The sequence below is a fragment of the Simochromis diagramma genome, unplaced genomic scaffold, assembly GCF_900408965.1.
Source record: "Simochromis diagramma unplaced genomic scaffold, fSimDia1.1 OVJJ01000481.1, whole genome shotgun sequence".
Lineage (NCBI taxonomy): Eukaryota > Metazoa > Chordata > Actinopteri > Cichliformes > Cichlidae > Simochromis > Simochromis diagramma.
In genome coordinates, this window is record NW_024386898.1 from 924,955 (window position 1) to 948,947 (window position 23,993).

At 38.9% G+C, this 23,993-nt stretch overlaps 3 protein-coding genes across 4 annotated transcripts; 1 reads left to right on the forward strand and 2 right to left on the reverse strand.

Annotated features, from left to right (window-relative positions):
• Positions 1–1,365: 1,365 nt before the first annotated feature.
• On the reverse strand, positions 1,366–3,613 carry srd5a2b (steroid-5-alpha-reductase, alpha polypeptide 2b). Its single transcript, XM_040034357.1, has 5 exons — positions 2,996–3,613; positions 2,261–2,424; positions 2,054–2,155; positions 1,829–1,979; positions 1,366–1,721 (listed from the first exon to the last, which is right to left on the reverse strand). The coding sequence occupies exons 1-5, from the start codon at positions 3,265–3,267 to the stop codon at positions 1,655–1,657; spliced, it is 756 nt and encodes a 251-aa protein (XP_039890291.1). The 5' UTR covers positions 3,268–3,613; the 3' UTR covers positions 1,366–1,654.
• Positions 3,614–5,567: 1,954 nt separating this feature from the next.
• Positions 5,568–15,294, reverse strand: memo1 (mediator of cell motility 1). Of its 2 annotated transcripts, XM_040034355.1 has the most exons (11): positions 15,000–15,294; positions 14,815–14,913; positions 13,474–13,555; positions 13,316–13,384; positions 13,021–13,133; positions 12,450–12,561; positions 11,864–12,006; positions 11,668–11,744; positions 10,517–10,621; positions 9,038–9,133; positions 5,568–6,679 (listed from the first exon to the last, which is right to left on the reverse strand). In XM_040034355.1, exons 2-11 carry the CDS (start codon positions 14,873–14,875, stop codon positions 6,641–6,643), a joined length of 897 nt encoding a protein of 298 aa, XP_039890289.1. In that variant the 5' UTR covers positions 14,876–14,913; positions 15,000–15,294; the 3' UTR covers positions 5,568–6,640. The 2 variants fall into 2 exon arrangements, with proteins under 2 accessions (XP_039890289.1, XP_039890290.1); XM_040034356.1 differs by having other exon boundaries at positions 6,594–9,133; positions 14,815–15,292.
• A 2,872-nt stretch (positions 15,295–18,166) lies between these two features.
• On the forward strand, positions 18,167–23,526 carry spast (spastin). Its single transcript, XM_040034584.1, has 16 exons — positions 18,167–18,506; positions 18,604–18,687; positions 18,763–18,846; positions 18,929–19,089; positions 19,191–19,324; positions 19,427–19,520; positions 19,626–19,700; positions 19,828–19,899; positions 19,992–20,067; positions 20,168–20,259; positions 20,391–20,470; positions 22,045–22,087; positions 22,294–22,373; positions 22,451–22,521; positions 22,604–22,644; positions 22,728–23,526. The coding sequence occupies exons 1-16, from the start codon at positions 18,389–18,391 to the stop codon at positions 22,851–22,853; spliced, it is 1,431 nt and encodes a 476-aa protein (XP_039890518.1). The 5' UTR covers positions 18,167–18,388; the 3' UTR covers positions 22,854–23,526.
• The last annotated feature ends 467 nt before the right edge of the window (positions 23,527–23,993 follow it).

A 23,993-nucleotide genomic window follows, 5' to 3' on the forward strand; every position in this document is an offset into this window, starting at 1 on the left:
AGAATATCCCATGTCTTTGCCTTGAGAAACTCTTGTCTTTCTTTGGCAGTAGCCTCTGGGTTATTTACCATTTGCACTGCGAAAGGGTCTCCTATCAGTTTTGCAACATCTGGCTGAGTTGGAGCAGAGAGTATTGGCCTATACGCTTCACAATTCATCCTGCTACTTCATTAAATACTAGCAGCACATTTCCACTGGTGGAGAAGTTGTTTTTCTTAATCGAAGAAGGAATTTGCCATCACATACTGTAATTGGCTTCTGTGGGCTTTTCATTTTGCTGGTACATTCTTAAACAGAGAGGTTTGTTTTTAATTTATACTTTCCTTTTTTCAGCCTCATGAGGGCCTCACTTGCATCAACATGTCTTTAGACCTCATGTTAAGTTCCAATGTAAAATTCAACAACTGGATCGACTCCAAATCTCTTATCTATCTCATTTGTCACAGAACTGGTCTCACCTGGCCAACTGAAACCGGCTGTCTGTTAAGTTTCCAATTACTTTCACAGCAACTGAAAATGGTGGGCTATGGTCCTATTGCTGTTACACCATTTGAGTTGAAACTAACATCTTTTTGTTTAGTTTTAATCCCACTGTGATGGTCTACGGACACAAAATTACAAAAGCTGTGAAATTGTCCCAAAAATTATGGCACCAGCAGTTTTGAAGCAAGATTAGTAAAATTGGTTGTTAGGTTTTGTATTGTTGATTGTCATTTATGCTTAGAAATATTTAACCATATATGCTTAGAGGTGTATAATCAATTGTGTAGTGATAGGACTGTGATCTTTAGCAGGCTGCAAAGGCTTGGTGTGTATTCCACACTAGAATGCACACCCACATCCTGGGAGCACGAGAGAGGTCGTACCTTCTCTTATTGTTTTATGGTAGGATTAACGTAGTTGCGTCTGTTCTAGTCTAAGTGCTTTTTGTTTAGATGAGCTGCAGGACTTCCTCACCGTGTTATCTAGGATGAACCATCTAGGGTGAGGGGGAGGCTACCCTCTTCCTGACCAAGGATGTTTGACCCTTTGATCAGCAGTACACACACACACACACACACACACACACACACACACACACACACACACACACACACACAGGCAAGGTACTCTTTGTGTGTATGTAGACGTCATATGTTAATGAACTTATGCATATTCATGTAACCTCAATAAAAGAACAGTGGTACGGGAGAACGGACGAGAGCAACTGGGGTCAAGCGAAGGAACGGCGCCTGTCCGGTTCTCTCCCGTGCACGAGAAACATGAAGAAGCTTGCCTACTTGTGTCTTGCTTTGCAGTGTAATTATATTGTCTTCAACGTTCCAGCGGATGGGTTCAAGCTACAAACCTATCATTGGTAATCAATGGATTCTTACATTTGATTTAATTTCAAACAGCATTCCTGACTTTTGGAAACTCGGTTGTATGAGTATCAGTAATAAACAAGACAAATACATTTATTAATACATCATGCATAAATTTCACAAGCTGCAAATACTATTGATACACTTCACCTCGGTACCTTCTTAAATACAAACACTAACTAAACCAAGCTAACTAGACTATTCCACGTTAAGGCCTCACTAATAACAATGTTGTATAACATGTTATAGACCACGGTAAACAGTTTTTTGCAATACATGAATGTTTTCCCTCAGAAGATAAAAGGAACTAAAGCCTTTCGAAACTTGGGATAGTCTTTGAATTTCTCAAGATAAAACCTGCAACAGAAGAAACAACAACGGTTTAGAAACAGCATGTGGGTAAAATCCTTAGTTGAGGGGTTAGTATTTGTGTCAGGACTCCTTCACATCAATATCTTAGGCACCTGTGATGGTAGTAGGCTCTTGGTCCAATGAAGCAGAGGGTGAACAGAGCGAATGAGAGTGCTGGAAAAGACCAGGTGGCTACAGCGTATCCAAACCACTCCACAATCTCCCCTAAGTAGTTGGCACCAGACACATATTCAAACAGACCTCCTGCAGGAGATTAAGTAGACTGCAGGTTAATACAAGCACAGTGGGAGTTTGGTCACTTGTAATCTGTCTCTTACCAGTAGGAATCTTGTATATTACTTCCTTTGGTTTCCTCAAGTTGCGTAGAATAAAGTCGCTGTGAATATTAATGGCCATGCCGATGTAAAACAGCAGTAAACCTGAAAAAAAACAACAACAAAAAAAGAATTCTCAGTATATGAGACATATAAAAAAATACAATTAGATTCTGACTTTCACATCCAAAGAGTAAATATTCCACTTACCAATTTTAAAGCAATAGCCCGTAAACCACTCATCATCAAACTGGGCACAATGCAGCAGGTAGTGTCCTTGCAGGAAACCATTTAGAGAGCAGAACAAACCCGCTGTCACCATCACACTCAGCGGGAAAGGCTTTCCTCTCATCAATAGCGAGTACACAAATGTTCTATGATTGGGGAACAAAATGGTAGATGCAGCAGGGGTGGCGAAAGACGGGGATAATGGTGCATTTTTTCCATGTTGGTAGATGCAGAAAAAGCTGTGTTTTTACAATCCACTGGAAGCACACTGTATAAATGATTTGGCATTAAGGTGAAAACTAAAATGGTGCCACTAAGCTCCACTCTTCATGGGAGGTTAGGAAAGCATTCCTCAGAGTGTTGTTTTGAATTATAGCAGCAGGAAAAATCCTTTTCAAATCTCCTTTTGTTATTTTCTTTTGCTTTTTAGGTCCCCATCTGAAATTTTGTCTCTTGCTTTCACTAAATGTCTCAATACGTAATGTACATCCAGCAGCTAAAAGATGATTACGCCACGTCTTTGTTGTTTTATGTAAAATAGAAAAGACAAACTGTTAGAGAAGAGGGATTTTAACTTTCCTTTTTTTAAATAACATCAAAGTCGATCACTTATGTTGGAAAGATTAAATAGGAATATTGTAAATAGGAATACATGTTCCCTGTTCCCTTCACATGCATAGCAAATGGCACAAAGCTGACTTGTTTTTCTGCTTTTACCTTTGAAAGTAGTGCACGCACAAGGTCGCTAGCAGCAGGTACTTCCCCATAATTGTGGATTTGTGCGTGGTGAGCATTAAAAGTAGAGGGATGATGAAAGCCGGCATCTCCTGAAGGAACCAGGCTAGTCTAGCAGGAACCGTTCTAGCAGGAGGGCATACCATGTAGCGTCCATAGGAGCTCTGTGACTTCCTGTGATAAACCAGGTGCCAAACTCCTGCCAGAATAAGTCCACAGCTGAGAAAGCTCACCAAGTCCTGATGGCAGTGCATCCTAGCAAGTGTTCACCTCAACCGGTAAAAACTGCTGTGACCGTTTCCACTCGCGAACTAAGCATATGTATGAAGCTCAATGGATGTAAACCGCCTTGCAAGACTCCTCCCAAAATAAAGAAAGAGGTGTGTGTGTTCATCAGGCTGTTGACAGGTTGAGCTTTCAGAGCGTAGGTACAAACATTGCTAGAGGCAATGTCTCGATTAGCCTTTTCTGTCTTGGAAGACATTTTGATTTTAAACTGTCACATTTCCAAAAGCTGTAACACACATGAAAAGAGTCATCACAAGTTTGAGTATGAGAGGTAACCAAAGTGCTCAAAACCACCACTGCTTACAGATGTACATGGCAATCCCTGAAGTGCACTTCAGTTATGTTGCTCTTTTTGTATTTCCAAGTGATATGTAAAAGGCATGAGGGTAAATGTTCAGAGTCCTGTAGCTTTAGAGTAAGAGTTTCTCTCCTACTAAATACCACCAAGAGGGTACAGCTGGCACAGGAGGACTGACTGAAGTCATCAAAAATTCATAGCAAAGTCAAAGTCCAGATTATAATCCTGATTATAGATTATATAAATGTACCTAGTTTCAGGGTTCAGTGATCAGATGATATATATGATATGCATTTGCACAAAAAGTTCATTTTTTTTGGTATGTTCAACTCGGTATGAATATAGTACTGAAATTAATCATTTGAAGTATTCAGCCTCAATAAAACCATGACAAGCACACAGCTAGGTCACTGTTACAGAACATCAGAACCTGTTCTTTCAGATCAGGAAATGTAGAAATGTAGCAAATGTAGAAATTTGATACATTTCCCTCATTTTCACATGGATTCTAAATACATGTGAAAATGAGGGAAACATAAAAATTCAGCACTCTGTGCAACACCATTTAACTTGTATTGTCTTTGATGTTCATTCCCCAGTAAACATACTGTGTAAAAGTATCAAACCACCCCTCATTTATTTAACCTTTGCTAGGAAAATGGGAAATAGGTGCAGCAATGAACTGAAAGGTGCAAGCATACCTGGAAATGCCATTTATATCTCTGTCAAATTTTCTTGCCATTTCTTTAAGTAGTCTTCAAGAAGAGTTCTCCAAGCTTCTTTCATATATTCAACCAAAGAAATGTGAAAGAATTATGTGTATTTGTGACAGGCCGCTGGCAATAAAGTGCCAATGTTGACTGTTTTATGTCTATTTAATAATAAGTCAGTATTAAGTGGCTTAACAAAACAAAGTTCCTCTGAAAAAGGTCAGGTACAAGGACTGCACTTAAAATGAATGAAAAAGCAGCCAATGTCAGCCAAAGAAAAACTCCAAAAGACCTTCGGAGAGCTTGAGGAACTTTTGCACTAAAAATAACAAAGTCTGCCTCCTTGAAAGCAAAATAAACTTCACATAAAAAAGTAAGGAAAGGGCATTAAGATATGGAAGCCCGTTTCCGCCACTAAAAAAAAAAAAAAAAGCTAGTATCCATAACTCGAAATTTCGAGAAATATAACTCGAAATTTCGAGTTACTTTTCTCAAAATTTCGAGTTAGCTCTGCCAATCAAAAATATACGTGAATGAGGTCGCTTTCTTGTTACCCGGAAGCATATGGCGCAGAACCGCGCACTCAAAAACAGATCCCAACAAATTAAAGTATGTTTGCTGATAGTAACACCATGTGATTCAGCTAATAACACAGGGATTTCATCATTTGTGAAGCCAGGCTGAAAACACTCAGCAATCTGTGCATTCACGACTGGATGTAATACCGGTAGCTTAGCTGTAGCATTTGTAGCTGAGGGCTTCAGCTTCCGGGTAACATGGAAATGACGTCATTCACGTAGATTACTGATTGGCAGCGCTAACTCGAAATTTCGAGTTGCTTTTCTCAAAATTTTGAGTTAATATGTCGAAATTTCGAGAAAATAACTCGAAATTTCGAGAAAATAACTCGAAATTTTGAGTTATGGATCCTTTTTTTTTTTTTTTAGTGGCGGAAACGGGCTTCCATATTAAGGGGATACAATTGGGCTGAGAAGCAAAGTTGAGTATGTGGGTTGAGCCCATAAAATTCTTGCTAAATGTTTTTGTTGATGCCAAACAGCTTATTCTGCTATTCACTCTTTTTTGGTGTTATTTCTTCAGACTTCAGTGATCCAGTCCAATAAACGACATCAAACAAGAGTCAATAGCAGAATAAGCTGTTTGACATTGGCAGAGATGATTTGGCAAGTTTTTCATGTGCACAACCCGCAAATGCATCTCCACGAATGTGGGACCATTTAAGGGGAAATAAACAGGCTTTTGAACGGTACAAGATTTATTGCCCAGAAGCAAGGTTACAACAAAGAAATAATCAACCAACCAAGTTAATTAAAAAGTGAAGGGTAACTAAAGACTTAGCATTGGTGGTTAGAATTCTTGTTAACTTCAACTTGTACTATGACTCCTTCTACAACTGATCAAATGCTTCTGGTGGGAAAATGGCATGAGTAAGGAACCAGCAGCAGCTATCTAGCATCCGAGTTCATTAGTCAAGTCACAGCTACAGCACTTATATAGACACATTTTCTTTTAAAAAAAAAAAAAAAAAAAAAAAAAGGAAATTTGAGTTCAGTGGTCAAATATGTAAAAAACTAGTAGAAATATGTACTATAAAGCAAGGTAGACTTAAAAAGCAACACAATCTGTAGTAGTTTTGTGCAAATACACACAAGCACAATCGGCTGCCTTTTTAATAGGTACATTTTGGAAACCTTATAGTGTAGTAAAACTGCTCCAAAATGTGTCCTTCCTATTTGAAAAAGAACTTAATGATCAATTGGTGCTGAAAGAGTTTCAGATTAGTGTTTGTAATATTCTGTCCACTATCTCTCCATTAGTAAGAATGGGCTAAATAACAAATAATTCTCAGTATAACAGTACAATTTAACACCAACTCAAACTATAGCCTTGAAAATGACCACAAAGTGGAATCGGTTCCTATCTGAAACAAAAACTTGACTATTGAAGTCCTCACATATTTTACCTCCCAAAATAAACACACTAGTGTTGTCATGCAACCTGCCTCCCCCTGTTGGTGACATTGGCCTTAAAATTGCTTCATGACTAATGTAGTTTGCACAGGATGTCTATTATAGAAGCTGCACTGTAAACCTATTGTTCGCTTATGTCTGTTAGTTGGTAAACTGGGGTGAAAATGAGTGTTTGGTATTGAAAAACATAATTGGTTTCAATGTAGTCAGTGACTGAGAAGTTACATGGATGTATGAGATCAGTGCGTTTTCTGTGATTGTAAAAACCGGAAGAACGAGACACCAGAGCAGACAAGCTTTTCAGTACATTTTACTCATTTTGTTACATGAATCCTCGGCCTCATCTGAAGAGCCTTTTGGGATGCTTTACCAGTGGAACCTGAGATCAAAAAAACTCCATTAAGGGAGTAGTTAAGTAGTATATTTTTAGGTCTGTGACGTGTAAGTTCCAATTCTCAAACCAAGAAAAGAAAAAAGAAAAAAAAAAAACAAGAAATACAAAAAACATTTCTAAAAGACAAACAAATATTCATATAACAGAAAATGAACAGTGTTGAGGTTTAGCCTTTGTCTCTCTCTACAGGAATGAGGTGATTAGGAGAAAGAGGAATACAACTCCCTGCTGGAGAAAGGAGATAACAGTTGGTGCCATTTTAGACCAACGGATGACGGGGGGGACAGGTAGAATATTCCTGGTGTGTCGGGCGAGCTGGAGACACCGTCGGGCAATAGGCAAAGGGGAGGGTACACGTGAGAAAAAACAAAACTCAAGTACACATTCTAAAATAAGACTAAAAGTGAGAATATGCTTTATATGTATATGTGCAACAGTGATAAAAGGCACAATAGCACAGTGTGTCATGCTTTACTAGTTTCCCTTAAATTAGCAATAGAGGTCAAGCCATTCTGGGATTTCATCTTTCAGTCTGTGCCCACTTCATTCGAACAGATGCTGTAGTTTAATGCTGAGTGTGGTGCCTCTTTTGGTGCCAAGAGGGGAGGGGCTAATGTTAGAGGACTGCTTTGCTTAAATAGGAATATTCAACTTTAGCAGCAAAAGTCAGAGAAAAGTGACGTTCCAATCTTAAACAACAGGACAGCAGACATTTGTGTGCTGCCTATTATCGTTACTGGTACTAAAAGCCTAAACTGCTACTAAAAATCACTGGGGGGGGTCTGCATGTAGCATTCCTTTGGAAACTGAATTATTTCAGGCAGCAACTATTTCGCTTGTTAGTAAATAAAATATTTGTGCTTGACACTTCCGATAAATCCAAAACGTAGCAGGGAGCAACACCGGGTAGATTGTTAAAACTACCAGGAAAGCATTTGTGCTGATATTAATACTCGAGCCATCTTTAATTGCCTTGTGCACAGTACTTGCCTAAGAGACACTTGCACTGTCTCATTAGTAATTCTGAAATGAATTCTCCAAACTGTAAACCAAATATAAGGATGAAAACTTACATTTTTCCAATAAATTTTGGCATTCCTCAATCAAAAAAATCCAGATAAGGTTTACCACGCATTGCACTGGGGAGAGGTACAGATCTTATTTAAGCAAGTCATTGTGGTCTTCAGTGCTTTGCCTGTTGTTTAGACAAAAAGAAATGTTGCTGAATGTGTAACAAAACTGTCTTTCTCCTATTCTGACAGTTCAGTAACTACAGAAAGTCGGGGTGGAGTTGTAAACGGAGACTGGACGTCTCATAGATGGAGTCACGCACACAATATCCACCGTTGATTGTATTTCTACATAACTGCAGTTTGGCTCTAGCATGCTAGAAAGCATGGGATTGTAGTCAGGAAGCGGTGTTTGTATACACTAGTTTACTGGGCAAACTGGCTGATGGCTTTAGAGCTCAAGTGACGACTCGGCTTTTGTTCAAACCTACACACTAATTGAGTAAATATCATCACATCTAAAACTACTAAATAAGGAAAACAAAAAGGAATAAAATATGATTAAAATATTGTGTTTAATAAACTAAAAGGATAATAATATTGTTTTTGGTTTTGTACAGTAAGGGGGGTTAGTGAACTTTGTTGGGTGCAGCCCTTTGTTAGCAACTACAACACGTGCTGAGCAATGGTAGTAATTACCTATGACACTGTTTTCAAAGTTTAAATCGCATGTAGCTTGAAGCAGTCAGCCAAAACACTCCATTTTCATCTGGCAACATTTAAATAGTCTCCATTAATATCTGCAGTTTTATTTTAATTCTTATTCTGAGGCAAATTACAAGAGAACAGATTGAGTCCAAATATAAAGATTGCATTTTTTCAACTCAAATCTGTTTAGTCGGGAAAATAAAAGGGAACTAAGAGGACTACAGTCCTTGCAAAAACCTAAATAAGATTATTTTTTCCCCTCTCATTGCTTACTCCAAGCCAAAACACTGCATACTCTTCCCATCTCCACTAACCATTTGCTCCTACAAAATCTCAAAACTGCACTTCAAGCAAAATGTTTCAACCAAAAGCTCTGAGACACACTTCAAACTGGCGGAGAAAAGGCAGAGGAGAGCTGAGGGAGAGACAGAAAGAAGACTGTATTGGCTTTGAGTGTCTAGGTCCTTCCTGCAAATAGTGGGCATAACTGGGGGAGGGGGGTGAGAGGGAGGGTGTCTAGGTCGGGTTATGGCGATAGATAGTAAGGGCAGGGTGGCGGCGTTGCAGTGGCCCCTGCAAAAAGTTGACCTCAATGAACGATGAGTGCCCCAGCAGCATAACTCACAGAGCTATCCTGCCAGTTCCTGCACTGACTTGATTGGGCGTAGTTCAGGAAAGTGAAGTTCATTTCTAGACCAGACTTCCTCAGCTCAGCCACAGCCTGCAAAACAGCAAAATCCACTTAGGCACTAATTCACATCATGGGACACAGCAAGAGTCTTTAGACAAACAAAGACGATAACGACGACAGATTGGCTCGTTTTAGGGAATTATTCTCGACAAGGACATGAATTTGGATCCTGAATGTCAACTGACCATTGGCCAGAGGACCTGAGTGGCACTAAGACCTATCCTCCTTATGTCACATCTTAATTTAGCTTTTCCAAATAAAATAAAAAACAAACAAGAAATATAGGGGTGTCATGACGAATGGACTACCTGGAAAGCACTGCTTCCAGAGCCCAGAAGGATGTCATACATGTGGGACTAGAGGTTACATTGAAAGGTTATATTAAAATCAAATAACAGCGTAATATTTCCTTAGGATTTTCTGGATGATCACCTCAAGATGAATCCAGATTCTGTATTTTCTGTGTTTCTTGTATAGAAAAGCTGATGAGGATGCTGACTTCTTGATTAAAACATGTAGTTTAAACCTCATTTCATTGAAGATTCTGTACTTGGGGTTATCAGTCAAAATGAAAAATACAAATAAAGTCAGCCCACAACATGAATTTCATCAACGACTGTTATATACACACAAAAACTGAATAAACACAAATATGTAATCAGGCAATCAGATGGCAGCAACTCATTTGGGCACACAGACATGAAGTTCAGAGAGAATGGCTCGAAAAAGAAATAAAATGTATTGATGTCAGAGGAGAATGACTAGACTGCTTCAAACTGATAGCAAGGCAACATCTACTCAAATAACAACTAGTTACAACCAAGGTATGCAGAAGAGCATCTCTGTGCACACAACAAGTCGAACCTCGAAGCAGATGGGCTACAGCAGCAGAAGAGCACACAGGACGCCACTCCTGTCAGCCAAGAACAGAAAACTGAGGCTCTTATTTAGGGATGCTCATCGAAATTCCTCAATTTCAGTAAACTGTTTGATGACAAAATTCATGTCACTGGGACCCAAGTGAACTCACGGATGCAGAAAGTATAATCCTTGCTTAATGGTGTGTGGGGGTATTTGCTTGGCACACCTTGGGTCCCTTAGTGTCAACTGAGAATTGTTTAAACGCCACAGTGTGAGTATTTTTTCTGAGTATGTGCAAACATATGGTCATCTGTTTTTAACCACAGTGTACCCATCTTCTGATGGCTGAAGGATAACGTGCAATGTCACAAAGCTCAAATCATCTCAAACTGGTTTCTTAAACATGACACTGAGTTCACTGTATTCAAATGGCATCCACACCCCCATCATGTCAATATCCTGAATCTATGTAATGAAGAATTAAGGGGGTGTACCTAATAACACGAGTGTGAGTGAAATACACTTGGTAAGACTTTTTCCTGGGTTACCTACATTTAGCAGCACTCCAATCGGGTGACGCCCACATATGGTGTTGCGATACTTCTTCAAGTAGTTGGTGAAAGACATGGGATCCAGCTGCTCTATAATGCCCATCCCCTTGACAGACAGAAAGAAATTAAACCTTAAATGTACCCTCATACCTGCAGAAATTTGTATCTTTTTTGGATAAGAACACATTATGACTCGCCGCAGCAGGAATAATAAAGTGAAATGAATAACACTCATAATGGCTCAGTTCCATTAGGTGTTGCGACTGGCCAAGTAGGTCATGACAATGAATCAGCATGCGCAATAAAACGATCTTCGATAAGCGGAATGCAACTGTCATTAATCAGAAACCCTGCAGTGAAAATCAGCTTGGATATTCACGTTCCTTTTTTATATTCATGTAATATACTAGAGGCTGACCGATATAAGATTTTTCACACTGATACTGTGTAATTTAAAAATTCTATATATTGGCCAATAATTGTTTTTCTTTGAGACACACACTCATAGTTACACATGGTTATATGTAAATTTGAGTCCTTACTATGATAATATGGCAGTGTAGTTTTTTTGCTTTCACAGTAAATTGGTAAGTGCCCTCTAGTGGACAAATTGTGCGTGGTTGAATGACGTCTCCCTTTTCTTCTTCACTTTTCACATTTTCATTAATTGGCAGTTATAAATGCAGATACTGATATCCATAAGTAGTTAAATGGCCAATATCTAAGCCCCTACCAATATAACAACATATCAGTCTTATCAGAGTCCATTATATACTGTACTTAATTGATATACAAATTATTTTGGAGTTTATCACAAAAAATCATGACCCTAAGAAAAATCTATAAATCTTCTCTGCTATTCAGTAGTTTTTTTTTATCATTAAATTTAGTTAATCTTTGACTTGTACAAGCAAATAAACTGTCTCATTAAGGCCATGAGATTTTCAAAATGCCATGTGCAATAGCTTTTATTGGTTGTGCGCGTTTTATATGTGCTTAATTACCCACAGCAGCCGTGCATCTGGCCGATGAAAGTGTTTTTTCTCAGTGAAATAGATCAGATTTATTCTTTTCATTGAAAAAAAATTTACAATCACTTTTTTCCCCAACATTTTATATTACATGTTATATCTTACATATCTCAGTAGTTACCATTTTATCAAGATGCTCAATAGACCTGTAGATCTCCCCTTGAGATTCATCATAGTATGTATAGCGAAACCGTTGACCTTCAAGAGAGAAACACACCGCAGTACACAGCTGGGTACAGTCAAGTAATTATGTCATTTAGACCAAATTATCCTTGCATCACAAACTGCTGTTTTCAGTGTGTCATGTCAGTACATACCCCAATGGCAGAAGTCAGATGAGATGATGAAAAGGTTAGAAGGGTCTGCCAGGTATTTGCTAAGCAGCTTCCCATACTCCTGTTCCTTTGACTCACTCAGCGCACCCACCAGCACAGGCACGATGCTAAACTCGTCTTTGTGGCTGCAACATCAATAATAATAACTTAACTTTTACATGCTAAAAACAACAACTTTGTGACTTTAGTCTCACTGGTCAACATCAATGGTGTGATTTCAACTTGTTATTTCCCATTATGGAGTCACTTAGCTCAGTTCAAGTTCTACTACATGATCCCTGTTTTTCAGAACCATGAAAATGGCTCTGTCTCCAGCCAACCTAACAGAAGGTTGTATAAATTATGCACATCCATGTGTCCCTGCACCAGTGTGATTCTGGTTTACAATAGTGCCTGGTGCATAGTATAGGACGTGAAGGAAAATAAGAGAACAGAAGTAACAGAGCTTTTGTACCTTGTATTTACTTTTGTCAGAAACAGTCAAGAAAAAGCTTCAATCTGTCAGACAGTTCCCTTTAAATGCATAGATTGATTCTCCACTTGAATGAATGTCACTCATGTGCATTACCTCTCCATGGCTTTAGCAGTGTAAGGCAAGTGCATTTCAATACTGTGCTCATCTTCATCTGTCTGCAGACTCATTCTCTCAAACAACCCAGTTTTCCAGAGGTCAGCATAAACTGAAAGAGAGAGATTTCACTTTATTTTGAGAATTTTTTCATAGTCACGACTACTGATAAAGTCAGTGAGATTAGAATTCTGATAAGTGCCTAGCTGAGGAAAATCTAAAAAATAAAAAGAAAGCCCTGACCACAGAGTCAAGGCAATGTCTGGTCGTTGGAGGATCATTAAAAGTGTATCACCTGCCAAACTGGCATAAGGTCTGTATGTTGAAGCTCTGTGCTTGCTTCATTTCACATTTTTAAGAGCAATGACTCCAAAAAAAAAAAAAAAAAGTTCTTCACTTTGCTTTTGGCACAAAACATGAAATTTACACTTTAAATGTTATCCAAACTGTCATGTTACTACCTCACATCACCGCACATCCTCAAAACACCTTTTATGAGGATGTGCAAAATACCTATAAATAAATTATAGCACAAGTTAAGATGTAAGACATATTTGAAAACAGTGAATACCCTTTTGGTCGATTCTCAGGTCATAGAGGGGTGTTCTATAGATGTCTGCAGGTGACAGGGCACAGCGAGAGAGGGGCACATGGTGTGAAGGTCCCAGGATGAACACCCTACGACTGAAGGGCAACAGAATTTTATTTCATTAGCTGTTTTCGCAAAAAGCACAGCACCAACATTTCTTTACTCTGCTATCTACACTCACATCTGCTCAGTCTGTGGAAAAAGTGGAATTAAGATAAACAATCATGCAAAGCATCTTCTTAAATGAGGAAGAGAGCTAGAAAACAGAATCACTTACGTAATAGAGGGATCAACCTGCTTGTAGGCATGTGCTGCACAAGCACCACAGTAAGTATACCCAGCATGGCTACAAACAAAAACAAGCCATATTACAATTAAGAAGGCATTGAACACATTCAGAAGACATTTTCCTTCTGTTTGTCAATGTGTGCTTACGGTGCTATGATGGCTCTAGCGGGTCTGATGGTGGACTGTGCTTGAGACAGCCAGCCTTCTAGTTGTGCATTCAGCTGGGATCCTGAAAAGTAAACAAAAAAAAAAAGATATATACGTGTATATATATTTCACTAGAGTAGACTAACACTAGAATAAAGAGGGGTCACAAAATCAAATGATAATTGTAGAAATAGTCCAAATACACTTTGATAAGGCTACAATCATTTTAGATCCCTACCAATGTCGCACTGTAATAGCAATGCACTGGGCTGAAATCCAGCTGTGACAGCAGTTCATTATTCCTTGTCAGTTATTTTGGAACGGGAAAGAAATGGATAAGAGCCCATCTTGACAAAGCCTAACATAGTATTGTCAATCTTTTATATGCTGGGCAACTGTCATTGTAAAGCTGGAGCTCATTATAATGTGTCATAATCCAATTTTAACCTTACTAAACGTGATTAACTAAACTGGAATACAATGCCTATATTACAGTATAAACTACTAAAGTTCATGTTTACCAGTGTCAATAGTTGACAACATTAACAGCACACAGAGCTGAATGATTTGTTAGAAAAACAACCAGAATCACGGTAATCAATGTTAGCTCAGCATTTGTTGTTTTCAGTATTTATCTGCTTTATATGTTGTCTCAAAAAGGATTGTAAATGGCAGTTTCTAATGGATAATCGGGCAGCCTTTTGGGATTTAATAAAAAAATAAACTAGCGTACAGCTTGTGAAATGGGGGAAGGGGTGCAACATGAACCTTCAGCTTTCTGCCCTGCCCTACCCAATCCTTTGTTCTGTGACAGGGAGCATTTGTACACATAACTTAAGCGGATCAGGGGCAGACACCAACAAGAACACAATAATGACAATAACCGCATAAGTTAATGTAGGTAATTAGCTTCGGGAAATCTTAAGTGTAGCTGGCTAGCTAGCACGTAGGCCAGGAAGTTCTGCAATATTAGCCAAGTTAGCGTTGGTTGAGTTGATAGTCAAAAATGCTTTGTTTTGACATTTCCACGCACTATCCGAGGAGGAGGTGCTGAACAAGTTCAAACCAATCGTACACCAAATGGGATAATACAGAGACGGCAGTCGATAACAGTTAGATAGCCGACTTAAAAAAAAAATCGGATGGACTAACGTTACAGCCCTGACACTGGCTATTCAGTTTCTGCGGTGGCAAGCCACCAGGAGCCCAGTTACAAAGCCAGTAAGTTACGCATAATGAGAAGCCTCAAAAACTAATAGAACACAAAGCATAAAACAAACAAATAAGACTGCCAGCTAGCACACGGTGTGCTAACGCGGATGGTGCTTCATTGACAGTTACCCGAAGCAGAGTACCAGCTCCCGGCGTGACTTGCTTCTCTGCACACCACTCGGTTCGACATCTTGGTTCCCAAGCCGCCTATCTTGGTTTGCTTCACTCCTGTCAGGCGAAAAATTAAAAACAAAACTCCAAAATCCTGGGTTAACTACCCGAGAGAAGAAACCAACGCCTGCTAGCTGACTTGCCTGAAAAGACAAAGGGCAGTTCGACTGGAGAATCAGCAGCTAGCTGGCTAACAAGCTCAGTGTACCGTCAGATGGCCCTTGTGTTGTTACCGGTTAATAAGTTAGCCAGGAGAGTAGCTAGGGTCCGTTTGGCATAAAGTCTGTTAATATCAGCATGCAATGCGGAAAGGCACAAATTACAGAATGTTTGTAATGTGCCGATATGAAACACTCAGAACAGTAATAATAAAAGCAGCGATGTCACAGTTGGGATCTGAGGATTACAGACTTGTCTGTCAAGCCAGGCAAGGGGCGGGTCTGAAAAAAAATGTTATCGAAGAGACGTCAGAGCTGTCCGATTGGCTGTTTGATTGCTCATCTTTACATGATTGGTTAAAAAATCCAGGAGGCGTAGCCATTACTAAGATGTTGTTTGATTGTGAAATTGTGCTGTCCGTCAGGTGAGCGGGTACAGCGTGGCAAAAAAGCAGGGACGTCAATAGGGCATCCACCAAAATGTACCTATTCCACTTCTTAGGATTGAAAGGAGTACTTTTGCTACCAGTGACTGTAGAAAACAGTCATTTCTACAGTCATTGTTTGCTACCATGAGAGATTTTTGACTGTTTAAAAACTAATTGCTTTTCTCATGGATTTAGATTCAATTCAATTCAACTATTTATACAGCACCAAATCACAGCAACAGTCGCCTCAAGGCACTTTATATTGTAAGTTAGACTCTGCAATAATACATACAGAGAAAAACCCAATAATCATATGACCCCCTATGAGCAAGCACTTTTATGAGGATGGAAGGAAAAGCTCAATTTTAACAGAAAGAAACCTACAGCAGAACCAGGCTCAGGGAGGGCCAGCCATCTGGGTTGGAATGAGAGTTGGGGTGAGAGAAGGAAGACAAGACAAAAGACATGCTGTGGAAGACAGCTAGAGATTAATAACAAGTATGATTCAATGCAATGAGGTCTATTAACACATAGTGAGTGAGAAAGGTAACTGAAGAAAAAATACTAAATGCATCATGGGAATCACCCAGCAGCCTACACCCATTGCAGCATAACTAAGGGAGGATTCAGGGTCACCTGATTGAGCCCTAACTATATGCTTTAGAGAAAAAAGGAAAGTTTTAAGCCCAATCTTAAAAGTAGAGATAGTGTCTGTCTCCCGAATCCAAACTGGAAGCTGGTTCCATAGAAGAGGGGCCTGAAAACTGAAGGCTCTCTCTCCCTTTCTACTTTTAAATACTGTAAGAAAACTGGATGACAAAATACAAAACTTGTGTTCTCTATTTTCAAAAAGACCTGTCTAAACCAGAGATGTCAAACTCATATTACATCGTGGGCCTACAGTCCACTTTAGTCTGTACCCGAGAAACTGCCTTTTTTGTTAATGGAAAGATGTTTTAACTACATATTTAATCCCTGAGCTATCTTAATATAGGAAGAAGTAACATTTCAACAGTATGTCTCAGTTTTTCTCCATGATAAAGAAATGCTGCCATAGTGAATAAAAAAAATACGGTCAGTGCAGCACTTTGGGCTTTTTACTGTGGACCCACAGTAAAAAAAACCAAACAAACAAAAAAAAAACTCTGTAGTACATTGTGGGAAAAGCATTATCTTCTGTAACTTAATTGTTAATCTGTTACTCAGGTCCTGTGTGTAGCATGAGTGGCAATGAGGAAGGTCTTTGTCTATTGAAAAAGCTGTAAAACTGATAAAAGTACAGATAAAAGTCCTATGCCCTCTTTCATATTTTAGCAGGAGATCAATATGACAGAGCAAACAGACAATAAGATAAAATTGTCAACAATTGTTTACTTTTGTTACTCCTGCCCCAGACACATCTGTCCAGTAAGTGGGCTGAACATTCTCACAACAAAGGTGTGAAACCCTGTTAATCTTGAGTTCAGTCAGCTTATTGGCTTATTGGTCAGACACATCTGCTTTATTGGCCAGATGTGCTTGGGGCGGACTGAACATTCTAATGTGCTTCGTAGTGGCGCATTTTTGTTTGCTTAGATTTTCTCTATGTGAAAAGAGCTTATTTATCAGCTTATTTAGGTAAGAAAACACCCTTTAAAAGGAGAGGAGACAAATGACACTTAATCTTGTCCTTCCAAAACCAAAGCCAGTTTCCAAAATCCACCCTGCAGATGTTTCCAAGGATATCTGGCCCTCCTATGCTGTAACAAGTACAGGACAGTATTTGGAAAAGTGCTTCAAGAAATTGTCAACTTTCCTGCTTTAAGACCTGAGGTTATTCCTTCTAAATGTTTTTAATTCTGTTTACCATAATTATTCTCTTCAGATTTATTTTCTGTTTAGCTTTTGGGTTTTGGATAACAATGAACACAAATGTTTGTCAAAATAGATGTTTCACTGTAGGTGGTGACATAACTTTTCTGCAAACATTTAGATTTGTGGTTGAGTCTTGTTAAAGTGAGACTGTGTTCTCAAACATAAATCAGCATCACAAATCAGTATGAGCACATTATTACACTAATACGAATGTCTAGTGACAGTTATTTATCTTCACATACTTTTAGCTGATCTTCAGAGTTGTCTCACTGATCTTCAGTGGTTAGTCTCGTGCCACTCATGTAAAACGTACTAATCAAATAAAGCTGTAGTCATGTTGTTATACCTGAATTCAGTTTTCATTCAACCATATGGGTGCAGCACACAACACAGGTATAGTGATAAGAAATGGGTGGAATTAAAAAAGACTGAATGGCTAACCCTTCCTCTGTTAAAAATGTAATCTTGAATCAAATGTCATGCTTTGTTTTTTGTTGGTTTGTTTGTTTTAAAGAGAACCAGTATGTGCACATTATTAAGGTTTTAGAAAAAAAGATTTTCAGTTTGTGTCCCGGAAATATGCAGACATCGCATACTTTTAGTCTGGAATTCAACCGGAAGTTACTTCTTGTTCTATATAATTTTTCTTTAATAAAAAGGAAATTACGTAAGTTTTTTTTAATTGTCTTTGCTTCTTTTGCGTTACTTATACTATATAAGGGATAAAACAAAATATGTTTTTGTTTTCACCTTTAAATAGTGTATTTTCTGTTTACCTAGTAAAATGTCCATTAATGACTGTAACGGTACATTCACGAGGACGAGTTCTGCGGGCGCCTTCTAGCGATGTTGCGTCGAACGGAGAGGGGCGGAGTCTGTCTGGGTCGCTCGGTAAACCGGAAGCTTGTGTTGGAAATGTTTGTGTTGTCACGAAGCGCCAGAACTTTTATTCTATGAAGTTAAAGCATTGTGTTTTGTCCCAAAGAAAGAGGACTGCATCACCTTTAAATGCGATTTAAAGCCTAAACGTTTTCGGTTATGACTAGCTTACCGTGTTATGACTGAGAACAGGGGGGAAGTAGCGCGAGAGTAATGTCGACCAAAACAAACGGAAGTAAGCCCAAAGACAGCGCTGAAGTTATAAAAAACATCCACAAGCAGGCATTTGAGTATATATCCAAGGCACTGAAGATCTACGAGGACGACACAGGTTTGTTTATTGTGTTATTAATTTTGTATTGAGTTATTAAATGCTGTTGTACGTGTGAAAGAGAGTAATAAACACCTCATCCTTTCTGTCACAACAGGTGAGAAGAAGGAGGCTGTGCAGTGGTACAAGAAAGGGATTTCTGAGCTTGAAAGGGGTATTGCAATAGAGCTCACTGGGCAAGGTATTACAAATACATTCAGGTATGCTGTGAGCTGTCAATCAGCTGTAACTTCATACTCAGTGTATTTTTAAGCAGGAGAGCAGTATGACCGAGCAAAGAGACTCCAGGATAAAATGGTCACCAACCTCACCATGGCAAAAGACAGACTTACCCTTTTAGGTGAGTTGGCCTTGATTATTTTTATCAAAGTAATGTATGCTGAGAAGGCATGCTGGAGATCATCAAATGTCTTCCTTCACAGAGACGACACTAGCCTCTAAAAGGAGAAATGACCCCCAAGGGACATCACGTCATGCTCTTCCACAGCCAAAGTCAGCTCCTAAAAGTCAACCCGCAGGTGTTTCCACCACCATCAGACCCTCCACTCCTGTAAGACCTTCATTAAGACTAACTGATGCAAAGGTTTGTGGGTTTTTTTTGTTATTTAATAGTGCAGGCACATGCCATTTGAAGCTACCTTTCTAATGTGTAATGCTTTCTGGGACAATCTTATTCCTGCTAAGACAACCGCTCGGGTGGGAAAAACTCAGAATGGAAGACCGGCAGCTATGAAACAGCCACCGAAGAGGGATATGAAAAACTTCAAGAATGTGGACAGTAAACTGGCCAACTTAATTATGAATGAAATTGTAGAAAGGTATCAGAAGCATCACAATCAACAAGACATTTTTCCCTGGGTGAAATTAAAAAAAAAAAAAAAAGCATTGCACATTTAAAATATTTCCTCTGTTCACTGCAGTGGAGCGACTGTGTCATTTGATGACATCGCAGGGCAGGATCTGGCAAAGCAAGCACTTCAAGAAATTGTCATCCTTCCTGCCTTAAGACCTGAGGTTATTACTTCTTAACCTTTATCTGTCTGCTTACCATGAATACACTTTCAAAGTTTTTCTTTGTTAAGATGCAAAGTTTTTTTTTTGTTACATTTTCCTGTTTAGCTCTTTACTGGTCTGAGAGCTCCTGCACGTGGCTTGCTTTTATTTGGCCCACCAGGAAATGGGAAGACCATGCTCGTAAGTTCCTTTTACAGCACAACAAATCATATGAGTCATGTTTTAAACTGTTTTGTATTTTGCATAGAGCTGTTGATAGCCCTCATTATCCTCAGTTGAATCACAGCCATTTATTTCCTCTTGCAAGGCCAAAGCAGTTGCTGCAGAGTCTAATGCAACATTCTTCAACATCAGTGCTGCTAGTTTGACCTCCAAATATGTAAGAAACACTTTTAACAGTTTTTAATGAGCTCTCTCTGCCTACTAGCTCATTTTTGTCCTTCTAAATGTTTCATGTCGTCACCATCACAGGTGGGAGAAGGCGAGAAGCTTGTACGAGCACTCTTTGCGGTTGCAAGAGAGTTACAGCCCTCAGTAATCTTCATCGGTGTGTGTTACACTAAAGAATAGATGTGCCTTAAACACCAGTGTATCTCAAAAATGTTCAGCTCATGAATAAACCTCACTGTTTACTGTTTGACACTCAGATGAAGTGGACAGCTTGCTCTGTGAAAGGAGGGAGGGGGAGCACGACGCCTCTCGCCGTTTAAAAACTGAGTTCCTCATTGAGTTTGACGGGGTAAGTTCAGAAATTTGTTAAACATAGCAGAGCTCAGCAATTCACTCATCAAACATTGTCAGAGGAGCTCAAATCCTAGTTAACTTGGAGAGCCGTGGTGTTTTCTCTGAAGTTCTTCTTCTGGGTTTCAGGTGCAGTCAGGAAAGGATGACAGGGTACTTGTAATGGGAGCAACTAACAGGCCCCAGGAGCTCGATGAAGCAATATTAAGGTATGTTATGCTGTTCTACATTAACATTTCCAAAAATGTTTAAATCCTGTGTAAAATGCAAAAGAAAAGCAGAATGCATCAATTTTCTGATCTCATAAAGCCAAATTTTAACATTTGAAAATTTTGCAACTACATGCGTAAGTAAGAATGATGGGGTGTAAAAAGATCCTCTTAGAGAGCTTTCTCAGAAGTAAATAGTTTCACTAATCTGCAAACTACTGTCTACAAATAGTCTACAGTTTCAGAACAAATGATAGTAGTGTAAACTCACATCTCATCATCTACAGCAGCGGTCCCCAACCTTATTTGCGCCACGGACCGGTTTAATGTCAGCCAATATTTTCACAGACAAGCCTTTAGGTGTTGCGGATAAATACAACAAAATAAAATGATACGACCAAGACAAAAGCTGTGGTATTTTGTAAATGTAATAATAAATGCGAATTCACTGTGTAATTGTGTAACTTTATTAGCAGTGTCTTCCTGAAATGCGCCAACAACACTGAAAGTAACGTCCTCCTCTCTGCCCCTTAATGCTCTCTGGTCGCTATGGTAACGTGTAAACATTTCTTTCAACTACAACACGGGAAAAGACCCAGGGATACCGAGTTAACGATAAAAACTCTGAAATTTCACACCCGAGCCTCAACTCTCACGGCCCGGTACCAAACGACTTATGGATCGCTACCGGTCCGTGGCACGGTGGTTGAGAACCGCTGATCTATAGTACATAATCTTATTAAAAGTCTCAGAGAATCTGGAGAAATGTGTGCAAGGGACCAGGCTGAAAATCTACTCAATGTGTGAGCCCTCAGGCAGCACTGCATTAAAAACAGATGTGATTCTATCATGGAAATCACTGCTTCCAGAAATGATCTGTGAACACAGTTTGGGTTGTCAGGGCCAAAGTTCATTTAAAATGGATCGGGTGCAAAACTGTTCTGTGGTCAGAGGAATGTAAAGAGGAGAATGGAGCATCTGGCTTGTTATCAGCAATCAGCTCAAATGTCTAATGGTATGGAGGTGCATCAGCACCTATGGCGTTGGCAGTTTGCACATCTGGAAAGGCACCATCAATGCTGAAAGCATATACAGGTTTTAGGGCAACATATGGTCCCATGGCATAATTTTCAGGGAAGCCCTTGCATATTTCAGCAAGATAATATTAATCTGCATACTACATCTATTAGAACAGCATGGCTTCATAGAACAGTCCAGGTGCTGAAGTGGCCTGCCTGCAGTCCGGACTTTTCACCAGTTGAAAACATTTGTCACATCATAAAATGAAAAATAGGGAAAAGAAGTCACAGCTGTTTTGAAATATGTTGCTGCCATCAAATTAAAAATGACCTTGCATTTTTCTTAAAATGGTAAATTTTCTCAGTTTAAGTATATTATGTTTTCCATATTCAATCATGAATACAATAAGGTTTTATGAGATTTGCATATCATTGCATTCTGGCTGTATTTACATTTTACAAAGCAATTTGTAAATACTGTAAATATATTTTTTGTTTGTTGGAGGATTATTTTCATGCGTGACTCACAACCATTTGTTGTTTTTTGTTCTTCAGGCGCTTTGCAAAAAGAGTATATGTGACCTTACCCGATGAGAAGGTATATACATAGAAAAATATACATACACAAATATACTGAAATAATTGTTTATAAAGATAACCTGAGTAAATGCAAAATGCAGTTTTAAAATTATTATTTCATTTATTAAGGGAAAAAGATTATCTACACCTACCTGTCCCTGTGAGGAAAAAGCAGTTGCCCGTTAAATCTAATAACTGTATATGATGTAACTCTTGTTCTTCCAGACAAGATTTACGCTGCTGAAAAATCTTTTGGGAAAGCACGGGAGTCCACTGAGCCAAAACGAACTGTCCTGTCTTGCAAAGTGAGTTCCACTTCTGAAGACTTCAGAGGGATAATTTTATGTCACTTTGCATTAATCCCTCAAAACTTTCTTCACAGAGTGACTGCAGGATATTCAGGGAGCGATTTGACAGCATTAGCCAGAGATGCTGCACTTGGCCCAATAAGAGGTATGAGTCTTTTATCATGCTGGTCAAAGAGTCGCACATACTTCCACATCTTTAATGTTTATATGAACTTTGCTTTGTACAGAGTTGGGACCAGACCAAGTCCGTAATATGGCTGCTGCTGAGGTGAGAGAATAGCTTTTACTTCCAATCCTACATATGTCTCATTTGTACTGTTTTTACAGTTATACTGTCGTGTATATCCACAGGTGCGCAACATTAAGAAGAAAGACTTTGAGGATTCTCTGAAGCGAATCAAACCAACTGTTAGTCCAGCAACTCTTAATATGTACACCAAATGGAACAAAGATTTTGGTGATACATCAGCAATTTAAACTCACTCACCATCTCAACTGGAAAAGAATCTGAATTTAAATCAAATTTGTTTACCTTTATTTCCTCTACAGGTAATTGAATTGAATTAAAGATGGAATAGACCCTAAAGCAATAATGTTAAAGCAATAATGTATGAATGTTGGGACATTTGGATGCATTATCAGATCCTTTTCTGTTTGACAGAAGGAATTTGCTAATACGATTCTTATGGGCTTTCTTGAAACTGTAATTTTACACTCTTAAAATATTGAATTGCTGCTTGAAATTGTAATATTTATTTTTGAAAACATCCTGTAGATGACAGCTTTCCACTTGCCTCGCAAAAAGAAGCAAGTCAATCTTGAGCGTGACCTCGCCTTTTTTAGATGACATCATTTAGTCACCTGATACTCTGACACATTGATGGTACTGACTTTAACACTCTCCGTGCCTAGATGCATAACACGAGCAATAATTGGGGGAAGAGTTGCCTATGTGGGCTTTTTTGTATTATAAGTTTGTTTATGAAGGTTTTCCATCTGCACCAGTCGTCTATAGATATTAATACTTGTATTTGACAGCTGGAGACTCAGTAAACTGTGTTGTTACAATAAGCTGAAAATGATTTCACTGAGCCAAACTGCAGTGGTGGTTTCCCACTTTCCTTCTTCAATAAATGCATTCATCACATTACATCTGTGTTTTTGCCTTTAATAACAGAAATCTGATAACTTTCATAAACAAGCAAAACTCATGTCACGTGTATCTGAGACACAATAGCAGCCCTGTGGTGCAGTGATTAACATGTTTGCCTTACATGTGAATGATTTCCTTTGCCTTAAGGGATTGCAAGCTGGTGTAGTCCTGTGCTGAGCCCAAGCTCTGATAAATGAGAGCTTTGTGTCAGAAAATCTGTGCCAAATCAAACACGAGCATCTTCTGCTATGGTGATCCCTGGGGAAGTAAGGGAGCTTAAAAGATTAATATCAGCAGCACTCCAGACATACCCATGAACTTAATAGCAGCTTGTATCTGTCATTCTAATTGTTACATACAATATATTTTATCATCTAGTTATAATAGATCTAAAATATTAATGCTTACAGGCGTGAGGATTGTAGGGAAGTTCTCACTTCTAATAAACATCTTTGACAGACCTG

Excerpts from the sequence above, each read along its gene's own strand:
- srd5a2b (XM_040034357.1), bottom strand. The coding sequence starts at position 3,267 with ATGCACTGCCATCAGGACTTGGTGAGCTTTCTCAGCTGTGGACTTATT. Across the intron at positions 2,425-2,995 it reads TGCGTGCACTACTTTCAAAG|AACATTTGTGTACTCGCTAT; the intron begins GTAAAAGCAGAA and ends CCCCAATCATAG. Across the intron at positions 1,722-1,828 it reads AGAGCCTACTACCATCACAG|GTTTTATCTTGAGAAATTCA; the intron begins GTGCCTAAGATA and ends CTTCTGTTGCAG.
- memo1 (XM_040034355.1), bottom strand. The coding sequence starts at position 14,875 with ATGTCGAACCGAGTGGTGTGCAGAGAAGCAAGTCACGCCGGGAGCTGG. Across the intron at positions 13,134-13,315 it reads CAGGTTGATCCCTCTATTAC|TCGTAGGGTGTTCATCCTGG; the intron begins GTAAGTGATTCT and ends GTTGCCCTTCAG. Across the intron at positions 11,745-11,863 it reads ATCTGACTTCTGCCATTGGG|GTCAACGGTTTCGCTATACA; the intron begins GTATGTACTGAC and ends TCTCTCTTGAAG.
- spast (XM_040034584.1), top strand. The coding sequence starts at position 18,389 with ATGTCGACCAAAACAAACGGAAGTAAGCCCAAAGACAGCGCTGAAGTT. Across the intron at positions 18,688-18,762 it reads AATAGAGCTCACTGGGCAAG|GAGAGCAGTATGACCGAGCA; the intron begins GTATTACAAATA and ends ATTTTTAAGCAG. Across the intron at positions 22,522-22,603 it reads TGCACTTGGCCCAATAAGAG|AGTTGGGACCAGACCAAGTC; the intron begins GTATGAGTCTTT and ends TGCTTTGTACAG.